Below are 18,203 nucleotides of genomic sequence, written 5' to 3'. Positions count from 1 at the left end.
CTTTGCAGAGGGCAGAACCACGGCCCAGAAGGGGGAAATGACTCAATCAAGATCGCTGTGCAGAGACAAAACCCAGGTGCGCGGCTGCGTCCTCAGAGCTCAGCACTGCCTGCAGGACCCCATGCCGAGGCCCACGTTGTCCTCGTGAGCCTGCGTTCCACGTCGTGGGCAGCCGGGACTGTGCACTCATAGAGCCGCCTCGTGGCTCGGCCACTTCCACGTCCCTGTCTTCCCCCTCCCAGTTCCTTCCCAAGGCACTGCATTTACAAATGAACTTTGTCCTCTAAAATATCCCCCTGCTTGCCGGCACCTTTATCTGCTCCTCTCCCTGCACAGTAGTCAAAGTATTTTGTTGATGGTGCAGAGACCGGCTTAGCAAATGCCAAGGAGCCTTTGTAGTCAAGTTTGCTGGCTTTTTTTACTGTCTTTGTAAAATAAGGCAAAGCATAAACAGAAAACATCTCAGGTGGACAAATCAAGCCTACCTCCTTTCATCTAGAGCCATCAGAACGGACTCCTCTGACGTGATCAGTGTAGGTCACAGAGAAAGTAGGACGCTGTCATCGGTTCTCCTTGTAGCGTCTGGGAGTAGCCATCCATTCCGACAGGAAGGAAAGGCAGTTCAGGGAGAAACCTGAACCTTCATCTCGCTTCCGGTTTGGAGGGAAGCAACACGTTGGAAGCATTCAAGGAAGAAGGGCTAAGTGCATCTGACCCTGGGTTGTAGACCTTGCTTCTCCCGCTCGGTTATGGCTGTTTTCTAAGATGATTCATTTAATCATTCTGTCCCCCTGGGGTTTCTGTTATCTGCGAAATAGGGTGAGGCTCAGTGGGCTCCAGAGGTCTTCTATTAACCCCTCTTGCCCGATCAGTGGCGTACGTTCTCAGAGGAGCCATTCTCTCAGCCGCTCACTCCTAGAAAAGCCCTCGGACCCTCTCCTGGGGCGGCCTCCTCTCTCATGAGGGCCCCCGGGGCTGCCTGAACAGACCCATACTTGTTACCTAAAACACAGGGCCATTCTGAGCCCCAGACTTGAGGAGGAATTTTCTAAACCGGTGTCACCAGTGATTAAAGGGCACTGAATGAGTGGTTATGTAAGAGATTTCTGTTTTGTTTAGCTGGCTCTGTAAGACAGCTCCTGGGTCCTACCACACCCTGGAGCTTCAGGAATGCCACCAGCTCCTTGGGGTATTAAGTAAGACAGGTCAAGTTCACAGCCATTGCTTTCTTGGAACTGCCCCTGGTTACCCAGGGACTGGTCTCAAACGTGTTCTTTCTGGGAGGGTAGACAAGAAAAGGAAGGTCAGCAGCAAAGAGAGTCAAACATCCCCTCAAAATAGTAGCTGCAATCGTGGTGGTTTTTTTGAGCAGTGTTTACACAATTGTCAAACCCTCCCATTGGCATTCTGAAACAGGGTGAGTTTTCATGTACATAAAATATACCTTGATCAAAGTGACTTTTACAAAAATAGCGCCTGTGAGATAACTCCTGGTCCCAAGTCGACATTTCAAACAAGTTCCTTTTGTCCCTTGGAGTTAGCACATAAGCAGCTGCTGGGTTGAAAGGGGGCCTGTTCTTGGTTCTCCTCCCTACCACCTGGGGTATTTCTGGATCACCGTGGGCAATAGTTGTCCACGCCCTTACTTAGTGACAAAGTAAAAGAAAAGATTGCTTATTCTTTACCTTTAATTTCTTACATTTTTTCTCTACTTGCTCCTTATAATCAAAGGGATACTGGTATATGGTTTATTTTATGTATCCAGAAGAGTCATCGTAAAACAACATTGATGAAAGGAATTTTAAAATGGCTCTGTACTATATATGTCAGAGTTGTATTATGGTCTCCAAAGGTGTCATATAAAATTTGTCACTTGAGTAATGGGAAGAAATTAAAACAACTGCATTCTCTAAAGGAAGTGGGGAGGGGGTGAATCCTACAGTGCAAATAACAAGAAATCATGCCAGAAGGTCAGCGTTTGTGCAAGACCAGCAGATGATTCTGTATATTAGTTAGCATTATCTTCCCAACAGGGTATTACATGCACAGAAATAAGCACTCCAACTTGAAGACTTGCTGTGCAGGTAAACTTGGTTGTCCCTGGGTGGTAGGATTATAGGAGATTTTTGCATTCTGAATCTCTCTGCTTTCCAGTTTTCTAAAAATGGCTGTGTGTTTCTTTTGTAAGAAAAAAGTATTCTGAAAGGTGAACTGGGGGAAAATGTGCCACCTGCTCTCCCTGACAGCAAACTTACTGAAGGAGAGAGGGCCTTTGAATTTTGCATTTTTAGAGATGGTGGCATCTCACTGGGCTTCTGTCTGAGCTGAATGCAAGTGATTATGGGGTGGGAGTGGGGACACAAGGCCTCCACAACAGAGGAGCTTTCTCCGTCACACCCATGTTAATGCTTTCAGAATATTTGTGTAACTGTGCAACTGGGAAAAGTCATTAGGTTTATATGTTGCCCAAAACAGCCCATACTACACCTGGTTACTTGAGGATCTATCCCTTCTCTCTTTTTTTAACATGATTTATTTATTTATTTGAAAGAGTGACACAGTGGGAGAGACAGGAAGAGAGAGAGAGAGATCTTCCATCTGTTGGTTTATTCCCCAAATGCCCTCAAGGGCTGGGGCTAAGCCAGGCAGAAGCCAAGAGCCAGGGACTCCATCTGGGTCTCCCATGGGTGTGGCAGGAACCCAAGTCATTGGGCCTGCATCCACTGCCTCCTGGGTGCATTAGTAGGAAGGTGGATCAGAAACACAGGGTAGCGTGCGCTCACCAGATGCTCTGATGCTGGGATGCAGGTGTCCCAAACAGCAGCACCTTTTGCTACCAGCAGGGGGCGTTTGTAAGCAATCTGTTTGCGGGAATATCTGTTAGGGGGGGTTGAGTGGGAGACACGGGTGCTGCCATGCGCAGGTGCTCATCCTCCAAAGCAGCACCCATTTTCTTAGCATCTCCCTATATTCATGGGTGCTCTGCAGGGCTTTCATTCATCTCACAATGTTCATTGAGCGCCTCTACAAACTCTACAAGATCACTCTTTTTGGTTGACATTTTGCAGAGCCAAGAGGCTCCTGATAACTAAATGGGATAATTTCACCTGATTGTAAGACATTAGAGACAACAAAGCTGCTAAAGACTGATGGAGGCTGGGGAGAGGGGCATGTCAGATCAGCAGGGGACCTTGTCCTTGAACCTAGGCCCAGGAGAGAGAGCAGCGGGCCGTGAGTAGCACCCCCTGGGGACAACGCAGTAGCAGTGGAGGGAAGCAGCAAGTGCAGAGGCCCCTCTGGGCCCCAACCTGGGTTTGACCAGTGAAAACAGACTCATTTGCACCTGTTTTGGAGATAAAATGGCAGGTTTAATACATATTTACTGGATGAATGGCTGAACAAAATAATGTAATTAATAATAATACCAGTCAACACGCCATTTGCTTTTGATACGGCTTGGATTTTACTGGCCTGGGCTCCAGTGGCCGCTGGCCCTGGGCTGTTAGATACAGGCATGAGTGAGGGGTTGGCAAAGTATCACAAAATCCTGGTGCCTGGGGGCATGGCCGTGTGAGGAGCACGGAGAAGGAACTGGTTTGGTGGCAGATGTGGGCTGCAGATGTGGGGCAGCAGCAGGAAATGGTTACGGCACGCCTGGGTGCTCTGAGGGGCCTCTGCCTACAGGAAACAGGCAGGAAAGCAGGCCCGAGCAGGAGGTAGCAGACAGCTGCACGTGCCTCACGCGCGGGGCCGTACCACTCAGGGACATAAAAAGTTTGTGGAGAATGGAATTAAAAGAGAAGTTGATTTTTGATGCAAAACCATGTTGAAAACCATGGATGGCTTATCATAACATGTATTTTCCGTGAACATTTTAAGACACCCCCCCACATGAGTGGATTTCAAAAATTTTTGCACCAAAATACACTTAACCTTTGGTTCTATGTTCCATGAACTTTTTGACACATCTTCGGGTACGTGGACATAAGCTTTTCCCTCCAGAAGGTAGCAGTGAAAGAAAGTGCCTTCCTGGAATGACTGGAGTTGCCCTCCCGGCTCTCGCAGGTACCCAGCAGCTGTTTCCTTGGGAACTTAGGACAGGGCGTCCTCATGGTCTCAGTCAAGCACATTAAGCACTCAATAAATCCTTATTAACTAATTTAAACCATAACTGACTTCCAGATAATCCCCTTCTCTTTAATTGGTTGTCCATGGAAATTAGGAATTTCAAAACTGGATGGAAGGATTATCTTACCCTATCCCCAAAAAAGGTTTCCCCTCTCGGGATGGCTTATTAAGTTCTTGCTTATTATTTAAGTTCCTGCATAATACGGACAGTTCACCAAAGATTGCATTCTTCCTGGGCCTTCTTATTTTACAATTCTGTTTTCATTTTCCTTATTGTGAGGGGTGGAGTTTCTGTGTGTGATGTTTACAGCTAGTGGTGCTCGGTAGTTGCTCAGCAAACCACAGTGGTCATTCTTTTGTGTTCCTTCCCGTTCCTTCTACGAGCATACCTTAAAATGCTCATAGAAGAATGGTTTAAAAAGCTATGCCCAGCTTTTTCATGATACACATTTCCCACAAGTTTACTGACGATCTCTCTTATGCCTGGATTTCAAAAAAAGTTTTATGGCAAAATAGACTTTTCTTTGAATCCCGTGAGCTTTTGGAGCACCCTTGATGTCACAGCATTAGGCCCAGGTGCACTCCTGGAGTTGCTATTCCCATTTCCCAGCTTGGCAACTAAAGGCCAGACAGAGGAGTGGTGTTCTTGCTGGAAAGCAGCTGGGGATGTCGCCACAAAATAGAATCCAGCTCCCTGTCTCCTGGTGCGTATTTTCCCACTCTCGAACCATCTGTCATTTGCACCCCTGAGAATATCCCCCAGACAGCACAGAGTTGAAAAACAAGCCCGAGTGGAGGAGGCCCAGTTCTTGGTCGGGGAACATGGTTGGGGAGCTCAGCTTCTCTTTGTTCACCAAAGGGTTTTTGTGTCGCTGCTTTGTTAAGAGCCGTGGCAAGGACGCTCCACCAGGGACATCTCCTGAACTTCCGGTGTTGCATGAGGTTTGAGATCCACTGAGGATTTCAGATTGAAGCAGTGTTTTGTGCTATAAAGAAATTGATCAGTCAATAGATAGTTTCCCGCAAGGAGACAGAAGGCTGCGGCCTGTCAGGTCCCATGTGCCTGCTGCGGTGCGGTAATAGACAGCAGTAGGGGCGCTGAGCCATTCCTACGGAAGCGTGCTCATTAGTGTTCCTTTGTTTGAAACCTACTGGTCCGTGGCTTGGGCTCCCGTAGAGGGAATCAAAAAACCAACATGTGCATAAAAAATATTAATCTCTTCTCGCCGTGAATAAAGCCTGCCTGGTATCTCGGAACGCCAGCCCCCACGGAAGGAGGGAAGCTCCTCCCTTCCCCCAAGGCTCAGCGGAGGACTGCATGCTGATTGTCGTTTGAAAGTTGCAGCATAGCCGGTTCATTCCTGTTGCATTTTAAGAAAGCCATGACTTTGAAGTCCATGTTTGTTTCCAGGGCTGTGTTTTTTGGTCAAGGGCGTTCAAGGCAGCCGACTAGTGACCCCAGCTTTCCAGAAGAAAGATTACATCTTGCTGAAGTTGCTGCTTTTCAAAGCAGCAGTTACTGGAAGGCAGAGAGCTGCTGTTTGAGATAAAGGTTTCTGGCACTCTGCGGAGTGAGGCCGGGAAGCTGTGTTGGTGTCTTACTAGCAACCCACGTGGCGGAATCGTCTCCAGTTTGGTGCCATTTTGTCTTTCTCCCACTGGTGAAGTGGCAACTCCCCAGCAAACCTTGTATGCCTGTAGGAGCATGGATCTGAAGCCAGGTGCTGTCCCTTGTTCTTTTTCTGCCCTCTTGGCCTGGTAGCTAGATGGGCAGATTGGGCTTCCCCACAGCCCCTCACTGCCATCAGCTCTCCCTGGAGCTACACAAACCCACAGACTGTAAAAAAGCACTATTATGCTTGTGAAAATGGCCAGACACTACAGACCCCAGATTAGGATCTGTCCGGTGCCTCTGAAAATGTGACTTGAGCGGGGCTGGAAGGAGGCCTCGCCTGGGGATGCTGCTTCCCAGACGTCTTTCTTTTCTTTCTTTTTTTTTTTTTTTTTTGGACAGGCAGAGTGGATAGTGAGAGAGAGAGAGAGAGAAAGGTCTTCCTTTGCCGTTGGTTCACCCTCCAATGGCCGCTGCAGCCAGCGCACTGCGGCCGGTGCACCGCACTGATCCGATGGCAGGAGCCAGGTGCTTCTCCTGGTCTCCCATGGGGTGCAGGGCCCAAGCAGGGCCATCCTCCACTGCACTCCCTGGCCACAGCAGAGAGCTGGCCTGGAAGAGGGGCAACCGGGACAGGATCGGTGCCCCGACCGGGACTAGAACCCGGTGTGCCAGCGCCGCAAGGCAGAGGATTAGCCTAGTGAGCCACGGCGCCGGCCCCAGACGTCTTTCTTGCTCGCGGGCTGACCCAGCCCCAGCCTCAGTTTCCTCCAGCGAGAGCTGCAGTGCCCACTTCCCTTGGGTTGGCGCGAGGAGCGAGGAGCCTTCAAGTACATGGTCCCCTTCCTGGCACATGGCAGGCACTTGGTCTGGAAACGAATACTCGTGTTCATTGGAGTTCCTGGTCCCCTGGGGACAGACAGAGCCATGGGCCCGTAAAGTGTGGTTCCTGGAAGTGAGACGCTCTAAGCTGGGAGCAGACGCAGAGGCCTCGGACGGCTCCTGTTGCATTTTGTCTACAAATCCTGCCTTCACCCAGGCCCACATGCCGTGGTCAGGCTCTGGTCCATGCCATCTGGTCCATGGAGGCTTCCCAAGGGGTACCTGCTTTCCTGTGCCGTCCTCCAACTCGCTCTCCACTCTCCACCCTAGCTCCCCTCCCATATGGTCCCTTTCCTCAGTTACAAAAACCAGTGCTCGTGGAGTCCAAGGTCACCCCGCCCTTCCAGCTCCCAGCCCTTACTCCACACCCCTGCCACCCCACGCCCACTGCTCTGCTGCCATCTCCTTCATGATTCTCCATCAGCAGGCTCCATGCTGCTGCTCCAGACCAGCACAGGCCAGCGTTCTGTGATGGACTCGATTGCTGGAAGTGAGTGTGCAAGAGGGATTCCAACCCTGGCTGGTGCAGAGTCCAACCTTGGCAGTGTTCATTGAGCATCCTCACAAAGCCCTTCTGGGTTTAAAATGTCCTTGGAGGCTGGGGAACCAAAAGAAAATTAGCGCTTGCTGATTAGTGGAGATTGAAGTGTGCTATTTTGGTGCTCTCGGGTCAAAGTGACAAGTGGAAATAGGAAGACAAGCCTGACAGAAGGCGACCCTGAACCCTGGCAGACTGGGGCGCGGTGAGGGCTTGCACCGCAGCCGCTCCACCTGCTCCCCCTTGTTCTGATGGGGACAGGCAGTGGCTGTACTCTTCACATGCAGAGGGCACTTCCCCAAGTTCACGGGAAAAGGTGGCGAGAAGAAACGTTTTCTTAGGTGCAGACAGTTCGAAAATCCATGCACAGCTTTGTCACAGGACACACTTTGCGTGGGCCTTTTGAAGGCCCTCATGTAGTCTTATTCTATAATAGCCAGTGTATATAAAAATATAACCAAGTTGATGACGTGCATATATATGATTCAATGTATATATAATCTGACATATGTATTAGCATATATAATCAGTGTCAGGATGGCATACTTACTTGCCCAGAATAAATTAGAGTTGAAGAAAAAAAAAAACTGAATAACAAAAATGCCCAAGCTAAATCTGGGTTGTAGTATGAGCAGTTAACAAAGACATTTATCCCCCTGACTAACTGCAGAAGCTCTAATGTTCTAAATTGGAATATTTTGTCCTCTAAATCAAATGAGCTTGCAGCCAATCACCAACATGTAGCTAACTGTCAAATGAGAACAATAAAGATACGATCAAGTGACTGGAAGACTGTAAACCTCCAGTTCATATTCCAGACCTAGAAGTTATTTTATTGCCAGCATAACCCTTATGTATAAATATGCAAAGCAAATAAAACAGGGTGCCTTCCGCCAATATCAGAACAGAGTCCTAAGAAGGACATCATCAGAGTGAAAATTAAAGGTCCTGGAGAAGTCTGGATGCTGCGTTTGAAAACCACCTTAAAGAAAAATAAAGAGGAACGGAATCCTCCACTTACAGTCTCTCCAAAGCAGAAATCCCATGATCAAAACATTTATTTATCTTTGTGCCAGACAAACAAGGGGTTATGTACTTATTAAAAAGCCTAAATGACAAGAAAATGTATGGTTTCTTAACAGAAAAGTTCCTTCTGAAAGAAATTACAAGAACTGGTATATTTTTAGCAGAAGAAATCTCATCTACTGGTTACAATTCCCTAGCAGGCCTTTTGCTGGCATTCCATGGGTGGGGTGACTCCTCATGGCTTACACAGAGTCAAAAGCCGTCTGTGTTATGCCTGGCTTTGGAATTCAGGTGGGCTGATGAGAACATTCTGGCCAAGCTCTCCCCCTTCTCTTACACACAATCTCTGCAGTTGTTCTCTGGATTTTTGCTTGTTTGTATTCTTTTTTACTCCCTTGCAAATGCAACCCTACATAACTTTTTTTTTTTTTTTTTTTTGACAGGCAGAGTAGACAGAGAGAGAGACAGGGAGAAAGGTCTTCCTTTACCGTTGGTTCACCCTCCAATGGCCGCTGTGGCTGGCGTACCACGCTGATCCGAAGCCAGGAGCCTGGTGCTTCTTCCTGGTCTCCAATGCGGGTGCAGGGCCCAAGCACTTGGGCCATCCTCCACTGCACTCCCGGGCCACAGCAGAGAGCTGGACTGGAAGAGGGGCAACCGGGACAGAATCCGGTGCCCCGACTGGGACTAGAACCCGGTGTGCTGGCGCTGCAGGCGGAGGATTAACCTATTGAGCCGCGGTGCCAGCCTACCCTACATAATTTTTTTAAAATATTTTATTTATTTGAGTGGTAAAGTTACAGACAGAGGAACAGACAGACAGAAAGGTCTTCTATCCATTGGTTCACTCCCTAAATGACCACAACAGCTGAAGCTGTGCCAATCCGAAACCAGGAGCCAGGAGCTTCTTCCAGGTCTCCCACACAGGTGCAGGGCCCAAGCGCCTGGGCCATCCTCTACTGCTTTCTCAGGTCATAGCAGAGAGCTGGATCAGAAGAGCAGCATCTGGGACTAGAACTGGCACCCAAATGGGATGCTGGCACTATGTGGGATGCCTACTGTGTCACAGTGCCAACCCCAGCCCCACGTAATTTCATTCTCCACAAACATTGCATGACGGACACCCAGCTCTATTTCCCATGAGCGAGGACCACATATCCATAAAGCATAATAACAGTGATGTGAATTATTAGCACTTAACACAGGTTTCTCACTGGCTGGTCATGGGGATGTGGAGATGTAAGACTCTTAAAGGCAAGTTGGGGGAACCTTTCCCTGAGGAGCACACATCGCATGTGTGGCTCTCTGGCTGTTTGCCAAGTGCCCTTTGCGGTTCTCATTGAGGGTGCAGTGGGCCTTGTGGGCAACACAGTCCTTTGCTGTGTAGTTGCTGCAGGGCGTGAGTGGCTCTGCCCCTGCTTATTAAATGCCTGCCGCCCCCCCAGGGATTGTCACAACCCACCCCACTCCCACACAGTTCCAGATGCCTCCTCAGATGGACTACTAACCTGCTTGGCCCAGTGAGTTGAGTGGAGAAAAGATAGACCCCCATTTGGGAGTTGCAAAGTGTGCTTTGCTGGAATTTTAAAGAGATTTTGCGAGCTGTTGCTGTGGTGTAAGTGGGTAAAGCCGCTGCCTGCAGTGCCAGCATCCCGTATGGGTGCCAGTTCAAGTCCTGGCTGTTCCACTTCCAATCCAGCTCTCTGCTAGGGCCTGGGAAAACAGTTGAAGATGGCCCAAGTCCTTGGGCCCCTGCACCCGTGTGGGAGACCCAGAAGAAGCTCCTGGCTCCTACCTTCAGATGGGTGCAGCTCTAGCAGTTGTGGCCATCTAGGGAGTGAACAAGCAGATGGAATACCTCTCTCTCTCTCTCTCTCTCTCTCTCTCTCTCTCTGTAACTCTGCCTTTCCAACAAATAAGTCTTTAAAAAGAGAGAGATTTTTCTTCTAGAATTCTGAACCAGTAAGTCTTCAGCATTGTGATTCTCTGATTCAAGTTCAGAGACTGTAACCAGGCACGTCCGATGCCATACATTGGTCGCCAGATGATCTACTACTTGGCATGTACCACCTGTTGCTTGGTTTACTCCAGCTCACTGGACCAAGAAGTATCACTGTAGCACTATCCAACCTTTGATCAATCATCCCAGCCAGTACCCAGAAGTCCTCTGGGATCCCAGAAATAGCTCAAAGAATCTTGAGTCTTTCTTTTCTTTTTTTTTTTTTTAATTTATCTCATTTATTTAAAAGACAGTTACAGAGAGGTAGAGACAAAGAGAAACAGAGATCTTCACTCCCCAAACAGCCACAACGACCAGAACTGAGATGATCTGAAGCCAGGAGCCAGGAGCTTCTTCTCAGTCTCGTCTCCCACACCAGGACAGGGGCCCAAGGATTTGGGCCATCCTACGTTGTTTTCCCAGGAGCATTAGCAGGGAGCTGGATCAGAAGTGGAGCAGCCGGGACTCAAACTGGTGCCCATATGGTATGCCAGCACTACAGGCCAGGGCTTTAACTTGTGTTGGCCCTGAATCTTGAGTTTTCTAAGAAGCAGACTCTAACTCTTCCCCTCTGCCCCACCAAGTCCTAGAAGAGGTGGAGTCGGCTGCTGGGCCCATTGCTGGTGGCTCCAGGGCTAGCCTGGGCCTCTGCAAAGTTGAATTCTTTGGCCTGACAAGTCACAGAGCAGTCCCAAAGACTTGGCTGATAGGAACAGGGGGGGATCAATGTGTAGAAATCAATCACCTGTGACTCACTTTTTAACTAAAAATGTGTGTGTGTGTGTGTGTGTTTTAAAGAGATACTTGTCTTTTGAAGCTTTGTCTACAATATGTCTTCAGCAGAATTTTACTTTTTCTTTTAGAACTATTTCAGTCATTAGTGGATTCAAACCATTTCTTCCCTCTTACAAAAACATTCTGCCCAACTTGGGGTGCACGTGGAATGAGACAGGAAAACTATGATGCATATCTGCACTTCCCCTTGAGAACACAGCAGCCCTGTGTCTGGACCCCCTTACCTTCACAGGGTGAAGGGGAGGGAACACAGACATTCAGTACACAAGTCACTTGGGAGGAGTCTTTTTAGCCAACAGTGCTGGACCTATTAGAGAAACACGGGTGAAAGAATGAAGTTGGGCCTAACACCAGGAAAACACTTAAGGTAGAACAAGCACCCACATATAAGAGCAAAAACTATAAAATTCTTGAGAAAAAAAACACAGGACAGAAGCTTCACTACATTGAGTTTGGCCACGATTTCTTATAGATGACACCAAAGGCACAAACAGCAAACCCAAATGTACACAACTTTGGCTCCATTGGAGTTTAAAACTTTTGTTTATGAAAAGAGTGGAAAGGCAGCCTATGGACTGGGGAGAGAACAAGCACACCGTATGTCTAATAAGGAATGAATGTCCTAAATACACAGAGAACTCCTAAACCTCAACAGCAACAAAAAGCAACCCAGCTGAAAAATGGGTAATGGGCTTGTATAGACATTTCTGCAACGAAGATACATGAATGGCCAAACATGCATGAAAAGATGCTCAACATGACTAACCATTAGTGAAGTGATAATACAAACAGCAATAAGATAACATCTCATATCCACTAAATGGCTACTACCAAAACAAACAGAAAGTAACAAGTGTTGATAAGGATGTGGAGAAATTGAAATACTTCTGCATTGTTGGTCCGAATGTAAAATGGTACATCTAGCAGTAGAAAACAGAATGTTGTTTCTCAAAAAAAAAAAAATTAAAAGTAGATTTACAGTTGACCCAATATTTCCACCTAAAGGTAAACTCCCAAAAGAATTGAAAGCAGGTTCTTGAAGAGGTATTTGTACACCCATGTGCACAGCAGCATTTTTTATAGTAGCTACAGTGCGGAAGCAGGACTGGCCATTTGGCCTAATGGTTGAGATGCCAATTAAGATACTCTCATCCCATATTGGAGTGCCTGGATTGGAGTCCTAGAACCACTCGCATTCCAGCTTCCTGCTACCATGCCCCCTGGGAGGCAGTGGTGATGGTTTGCACAAGTACATGGGTCCCTGCTACCCATGTGGGAGCCCTGGATTGAGTTACAGGCTCCTGTCTTTGTTGCAGGCATTTGGAGAGTAAACCAGTGGATGGGGCTCGCTTGCTGCCTCCCTCCCTCCCTCCCTCCCTCCCTCTCTCCCTCTGCCTCTCAAATAAGCTGATTATTTGAAAAATAGTTACAAGCTATTGAAAAATAAAATAAAATGTGGAAGCAACCACAGTGTCCATCAGCTGATGAGTGGCTAAAGAAAATGTGGTATAGATGTACAGTGGAGTATCACTCAGCTGTAAAGGGGAGGGCATTCTGATAGACGCTGCAGCACAGCGTGAAGACATCATACTAAGTGGAATAAGCCACTCACAAGAGGCAAATACTGCATAGTTCCTCTTACTTGAGGGCCTTGGAGTAGCCAGAATCATAGGGTCAGAAAGAGAACAGTGGTTGCTAGGAGCTGCAGCAGGTGGGAAAAGGGGAAGTTCTTGTTTAAAGGGTTCAGTTTCCGTTTTGCAAGTTAAAAAGAGTGCTGGCCGTGGCTGGTGGTGTTGGTTTCACAACAACATGTGTGTATGTAATGCCACTCAATGATGCGCTGAAAAATGGTTAGGATAGTAAATTTTGTTATATATTTTAGCAACAAAAACAAATAAATGAAAAAGAGAAGAACCAGTGATGTGGAGGGATCTTGTTAGAGTCGGAAATGTGGGTGTGTGAGGCCTTGTCCAAACGCTTCAAACTTAGAAGACAGGATAGCTTTATCTTTATGGATCAGAGTTAATCCTGAAAAGGCTTTTCCCTTGTTTTCTTCACTTTTGTGATCAATAGTTGGCTAACCAGAAATAGAGCTATGTCCCTTGGTGTCTCAGGAAATAGCTATTGACTTTTCTAACAAGTACAAAGTCACTTGCGTGTAGGACGCTGTGGGTTTACCATTTGGGATATAAGGCTTGCTTTGCTTGATCATCACATTCTGCATAAGTCATGTCATGAGCAAGAGGCCTCCAAGGAGGCAAACTTCAGGAAATTATGACTTGGATTTTTTGAGACATCCAGCAGCACAGTACTCATGATTGGGATTTTATGATTCACAGTAGCAGTGGGAAAGGCTTATTGAGGACCATGTTCACAGGGAGAAAAATAGACGAGGGCACATCAAAAGCAACTTAACTATCCATGTGTTCCTGATATGGAGGAGAAATAGGAAAAAGAGAAAGCATTAGTAACACAGGCGAGAGAGGTGGTGTTCAGCCTAGCGGTTAGGGTTAGGGTTAGGGTTAGGGGATGCCTGGGTTTGATTCCCGACTCCGGCTCCTGATTCCAGCTTCCTGCTAACGCAGATTCTGGGAGGCAGCAGTGATGACTCAAGTACCTAGATTCCTGCCACGCTTGTGGGATTGAGTTCCAGCCTCCTGGCTGTGGCCTGGCCCACCGTCAGCCGTTGCAGGCATTTGGGGACTGAGTAAATCGGCACATGGTAGAACGCACTCTCTCTCAAATAAATAACTCCAGTGGATGTGTCAGTGTCCACTCTCCAGGATGGCCAATTTAAAAGAGAAAGAAAAGGAAGACTGGATGGTGAAGAAGAGCTTCTGGGGTGTGGGGGAGTGGCGCCCCCTAGGGGTGCAGTGTCACAGAGGGGCCCTGCCGGGCTCCACACCTCCTGACTGCTCCGCTCCGCCCCAGGCTCCCAGGCACAATCCGGTCACCTTCCCGGCTCCTTCCTCCCCTCCATCTGCTCCTGCTCCTTCCCCATGGGCTCAGCCCTCTGGATTGAGCTGGTCGCTCCTCTCTTCACCTGCCAGTTGACGGAGACCCCTCACCAAGAGCCTCTGGCCCTGAAATGGACCCCGTGTCCTATCTACTTGATTCTTGCCTCTCATGCACATGTCATCGTCACTTTTAAGGAAAATGAGTACTTTGGGACAATGGTCTAGGGCGCTACTGTTCTTCAGTGCTTTTAGGGACGAGCAGCTGGACGTGAAACAGGGCCAAATCTGCCAGGTGTTCTCACCCTGCATCGGACCCTAAAAACTTGGGGCACGTGGTAAAACAGGAACGCTCAAGATAAATCTGCTAAAACAGGGAGCGCGACAGAAGCCTGTGTTTCCTTTCCCCCTTGGGTTTTACACGCGCCCTCTCCCCAGCATTTCTAGACCCCTGTCCCTTCCCTCGTCTTCCTCTATCCCGTCTCCCCACTCCCTCCCTGCCTATACCGAGGTCTCTTTAGATCTCTTTCCACACTAGGCAAAATAACCCCCCTCCCAAAAGATGCCCACTCATGTCCCAATTCCCAGAACCTTCGGCTGGCTGCAGATGGAGTCCGGGTTGCTAATCAGGTGACCTAAAGGACAGGAGTCACCCTGGAATGTCTGGGTGAGCAGAGCGAAGGTACAAGGGTCCCTACACACGGGAGAGGCAGACAGATGAGGATCCAGCTGGGAAGACGTTGTGACTTCAGAATCTGGAGTTGGAGTGATGGGCTGCAGAAAGGACTGACCCACCCCTGCCAGCCTTAAAGATGAAGGAAGGGGCCAAGAGCCAGAGACTGCAGGTGGTGTCCAGCTGTTGGAAAAGGGAGGGGCACAGATTTTTCTAGAGCTTCCTAAGGTCCCAGCGCCTTGTGGTTAGCCCAGTGAGACCTAGTGCAGACTTTAGACGCCCAGAACTGTAAAATAGCCCATTCCTGTGGTTTGAGCTAGTCCATCTGTAGGAATGTGTTACAGCAACAGGAGAACTAATAGGTTCTCTCTCTCTCTCTCTCTGTGTGTCTTCTTAGGAAATCCCCAGCTTCTCCCAGAGAGCAGGGAAGGCACAGGACAGACTTTCCGGGAGGAAAGTGATGGGCCATTTCGTCAGTTAATGGTCGATCTGTCATCCAGTGACAGAAACCCTTAATAACTGTGATGTAAACAATACACACGTAATTCTCTCACGTGCCACAACACAGGTGGCGGCTCCGTGGAGTCAGTGTGGACTCACATCCTTCCTGCTCACCCTGGAGTGGAGCCATCTTTCTAGCACAAGGGTGGGAAAACTGTTTTTCTGCCCAAGGCCTTTAGGTTATTTCCATTCAAGGGCAGAAAAGCAGCTGGCTCAACTCCCAAGAAACTCCCTGAAGCCCACCAGGATTTGGTAATTCTGTGATAACCCGCATGTTAATGTGATGACCGAATTCGAGTGCAGCAGAAACACTCACCTCACAGAATCCTGCCCAGGGCTTGTCGCAGCTGCTTCCAGCTCTGGAAGAGTGGCGGAGTTAGGCCACCGCCTGGGTGAGTCCAGGCTGCACCTTGGCCCTGCCGCGTTCTGCTGGGCTGGGCCTCGTCTGTTTCATCTTCTGTGGGGCTGAGACGATGGAGACCCCAGGCAGGCTGGTGAAAGCCTAGCGGTGGAAGGCTCCTTTCATTTCCTGTGCTCACATGCACTGCTCCCTCCCTTCGTCTCCAAGCGTGTGAAAGGAGACTTCAGAGACTGTTTGTGGCTTCAAAAATCCTTCAGTCTCCACTCTCCCTTTCTTGTGTCCGAACCCTTTGAAAAGAAGCTGAGGGAACAGTTAATTATCTTCCAATTTACACTGCAAATGCCGTTGGGTCGCTTATCTTGCAGTTTTCATTATGAAGTAGCACTCTCTTTGAAGGGACTTGCATGTTTATAGAGACTTACATAAAAGTTCTTCTTTCGTCTTGAAGAGTTTGTTATCAGGAAATAAGTATCAAAAGAGATAATTTATAGATTTTGGCTCTTGGGGTAATTAAAACAAAAATTGTTTCTTGATTGTGTTGATAAATCTATGTATGAAATGTGTTATGGGTTATTCTCCCTTCCCTGGGTTTTCTAAGTCTTCTTCCCTTTTTCAGATGGGTATCCTGATCCTACCCCAGCCCCAGATACAAAGATCTTGCAAATCCAGCAGAAATCATGGTTTTTATTATTGTGTCTTGAGAACAAGGTCTGACTAGTGCTGACGGAAGCGGTGGTTAAGGCCTCGCATTTCTTGGTCACAGACTGTAGTTAGCGTGGAAGTCTCAGGTATTGATAAGGTGTCAGTGACCTCAAGGGGGCACCACTTTTACACAGATGCTCCTGAAACAGGACACGATACCTTATCATGGTACAAGAACCAATCAAATTGTGGAGAAAACCTGCCCTAAAAATAAAATAGGACACTCCAAGCTGAGCACCAGGAACAAAGGGAGATGGTGGGGTCAAAAAGAAAGTATAAGAGAAATGAAATTGGGATGGAACTTGAAGGGGGGAGAGTGTACAGACGGGGAGGGGCTGGCACAGCCAGAGCAAGGAACCAACTCACAATGCACACAGATGTAGAACTCCACTCTCAAAACCTTTAGGTTCCTTTTCCATGTGCATAAAGTGAGAAGTCCCTTGTACTTAAGGTAGAGTAATGCTGGTGAGCAAATCAACATATTTCACAAGGTAGACAAAGGGATCCCTTTCTCTTGACATTGTAGATGTGTTTTGGAGGGACTGTGAGTAAAGCAGGGAGCTGTGAATCAAGCCATTTTCATACAAAGAGGACATGAGTGACTGTTTACAACAGCATCACCACAAAACCAAGCCTCCTGTTGCAACATCTCTACAGTGGAATAGGTTGAGGTGGTCAAGTTAGCCAGAGGGTTGGGATTTGAGTCCATCACAAGCACATTGTAAACTTGCTGTCTTGAGTCCCAGAGGAGTCTAGAATGTACCATCCATCCCTCTGTTTGCCTTTCACTCCTCAGCTCTGAGGGCATGCACTGTCTGGCAATAATAGCAGCACCCAAGAAACAATGAAACAGTAGTAGTGCACACTGTGGCCCTTACCACATTGAATTAAGGTAACTTGAATACCTTGGGTTTTTAACATGGAAAATTCTCTTATTCTACCTGAGTTGGTAAGCACTCTTCTACTTACTTCTCCTCTGAAGAAGCCGTGGGGGTAGTGGGAGTTGGAAAATCAAACCTAATCTTCCGTATCCAGGCCCGGCTGCAACCACTGTTTTGAGCTCCTCCAGTTGAGGTGAGCCTGCGCATTTGATGGCTCATGTATTCCTGACACATCTCCCCCTGTTTTCTTTCCTAGTGTGTCTGAGAAGCCCATCCAGCACTCCGATGGCCAGCAACAACACCGCCAGCATAGCACAAGCCAGGAAGCTGGTAGAGCAGCTCAAGATGGAAGCCAACATCGACAGGATAAAGGTAAGGACCGCACAAACCCACACTCTGTAGCTTGCTGACTGGGAACATGACTGGCAGCCATCTGTCCATTGACTGTTGTCTCACAGACATGGATGAAATCAGGGATGGTAGGAGAGAAGCCTCATGATTAGGCAAACATCCATTTTTCCCTTTTTTTAGATTTATTATTTATGGAAGGTCAGAGTTACACAGAGAGAAGGAGAGGTTGAGAGAGAGAGAAAGGCTTCCATCTGCTGGTTCACTCCCCATTTGGCTGCAGTGGTCAGAGCTGTGCTGATCTGAAGCCAGGAGTTTCTTCCAGGTCTCCCACGTGGGTGCAGGGGCCCAAGCACTTGGGCCATCTTCTGCTTTCCCAAGCCACAGCAGAGAGCTGGATCGGAAGTGGAGCAGCTGGGACATGAACCGGCACCCGTATGGGATGCCGGCACTGTAGGCAGCTTTACCCACTATGCCACAGTGCTGGCCCCAGAGCATCCGTTTTTCTAATGTGACTTTCTCTTCTCTAGATTTCTCCAGCTTCACATGGTATTAACATTGGTTCCCTAGGAAGAGTAAAAATCAAAATAAAACGAAACATATGTCCATGGCTGAATTCTAGCCAAAGAAATTGGAAAACACAAAAGACCTATCATCCCTTAAAAAAAAATTGATTATTTGAAAAGCAGAATTACACAGAGAGAAGAAGAAAAGAACAAGAAAGAGAGATCGTCCATCTACTGGTTCACTCCCCAGATGGCCACAATGGCCAGAACTAGGCCAGGCTGAAGCCAGGATCCAGG

The 18,203-nt window shown here is 48.0% G+C and overlaps 1 protein-coding gene across 4 annotated transcripts in view; it reads left to right on the top strand.

Annotated features, from left to right (window-relative positions):
- GNG2 (G protein subunit gamma 2) overlaps positions 1-18,203 on the top strand; it is a 136,780-nt gene that overhangs the window by 93,980 nt on the left and 24,597 nt on the right. For all 4 annotated transcript variants that reach the window (XM_062205135.1, XM_062205134.1, XM_062205136.1 and 1 more), the window contains exon 3: positions 17,309-17,424. In XM_062205135.1, coding sequence (XP_062061119.1) covers positions 17,338-17,424 — 87 coding nt within the window. In that variant the 5' untranslated portion in view covers positions 17,309-17,337. The remainder of the gene's footprint in view (positions 1-17,308; positions 17,425-18,203) is intronic.

This window comes from Lepus europaeus, chromosome 11 (genome assembly GCF_033115175.1).
Source record: "Lepus europaeus isolate LE1 chromosome 11, mLepTim1.pri, whole genome shotgun sequence".
NCBI classification, from domain to species: domain Eukaryota; kingdom Metazoa; phylum Chordata; class Mammalia; order Lagomorpha; family Leporidae; genus Lepus; species Lepus europaeus.
Note: the sequence above shows the minus strand (reverse complement) of the source record. Positions and strands in the feature narration are given on the sequence as shown.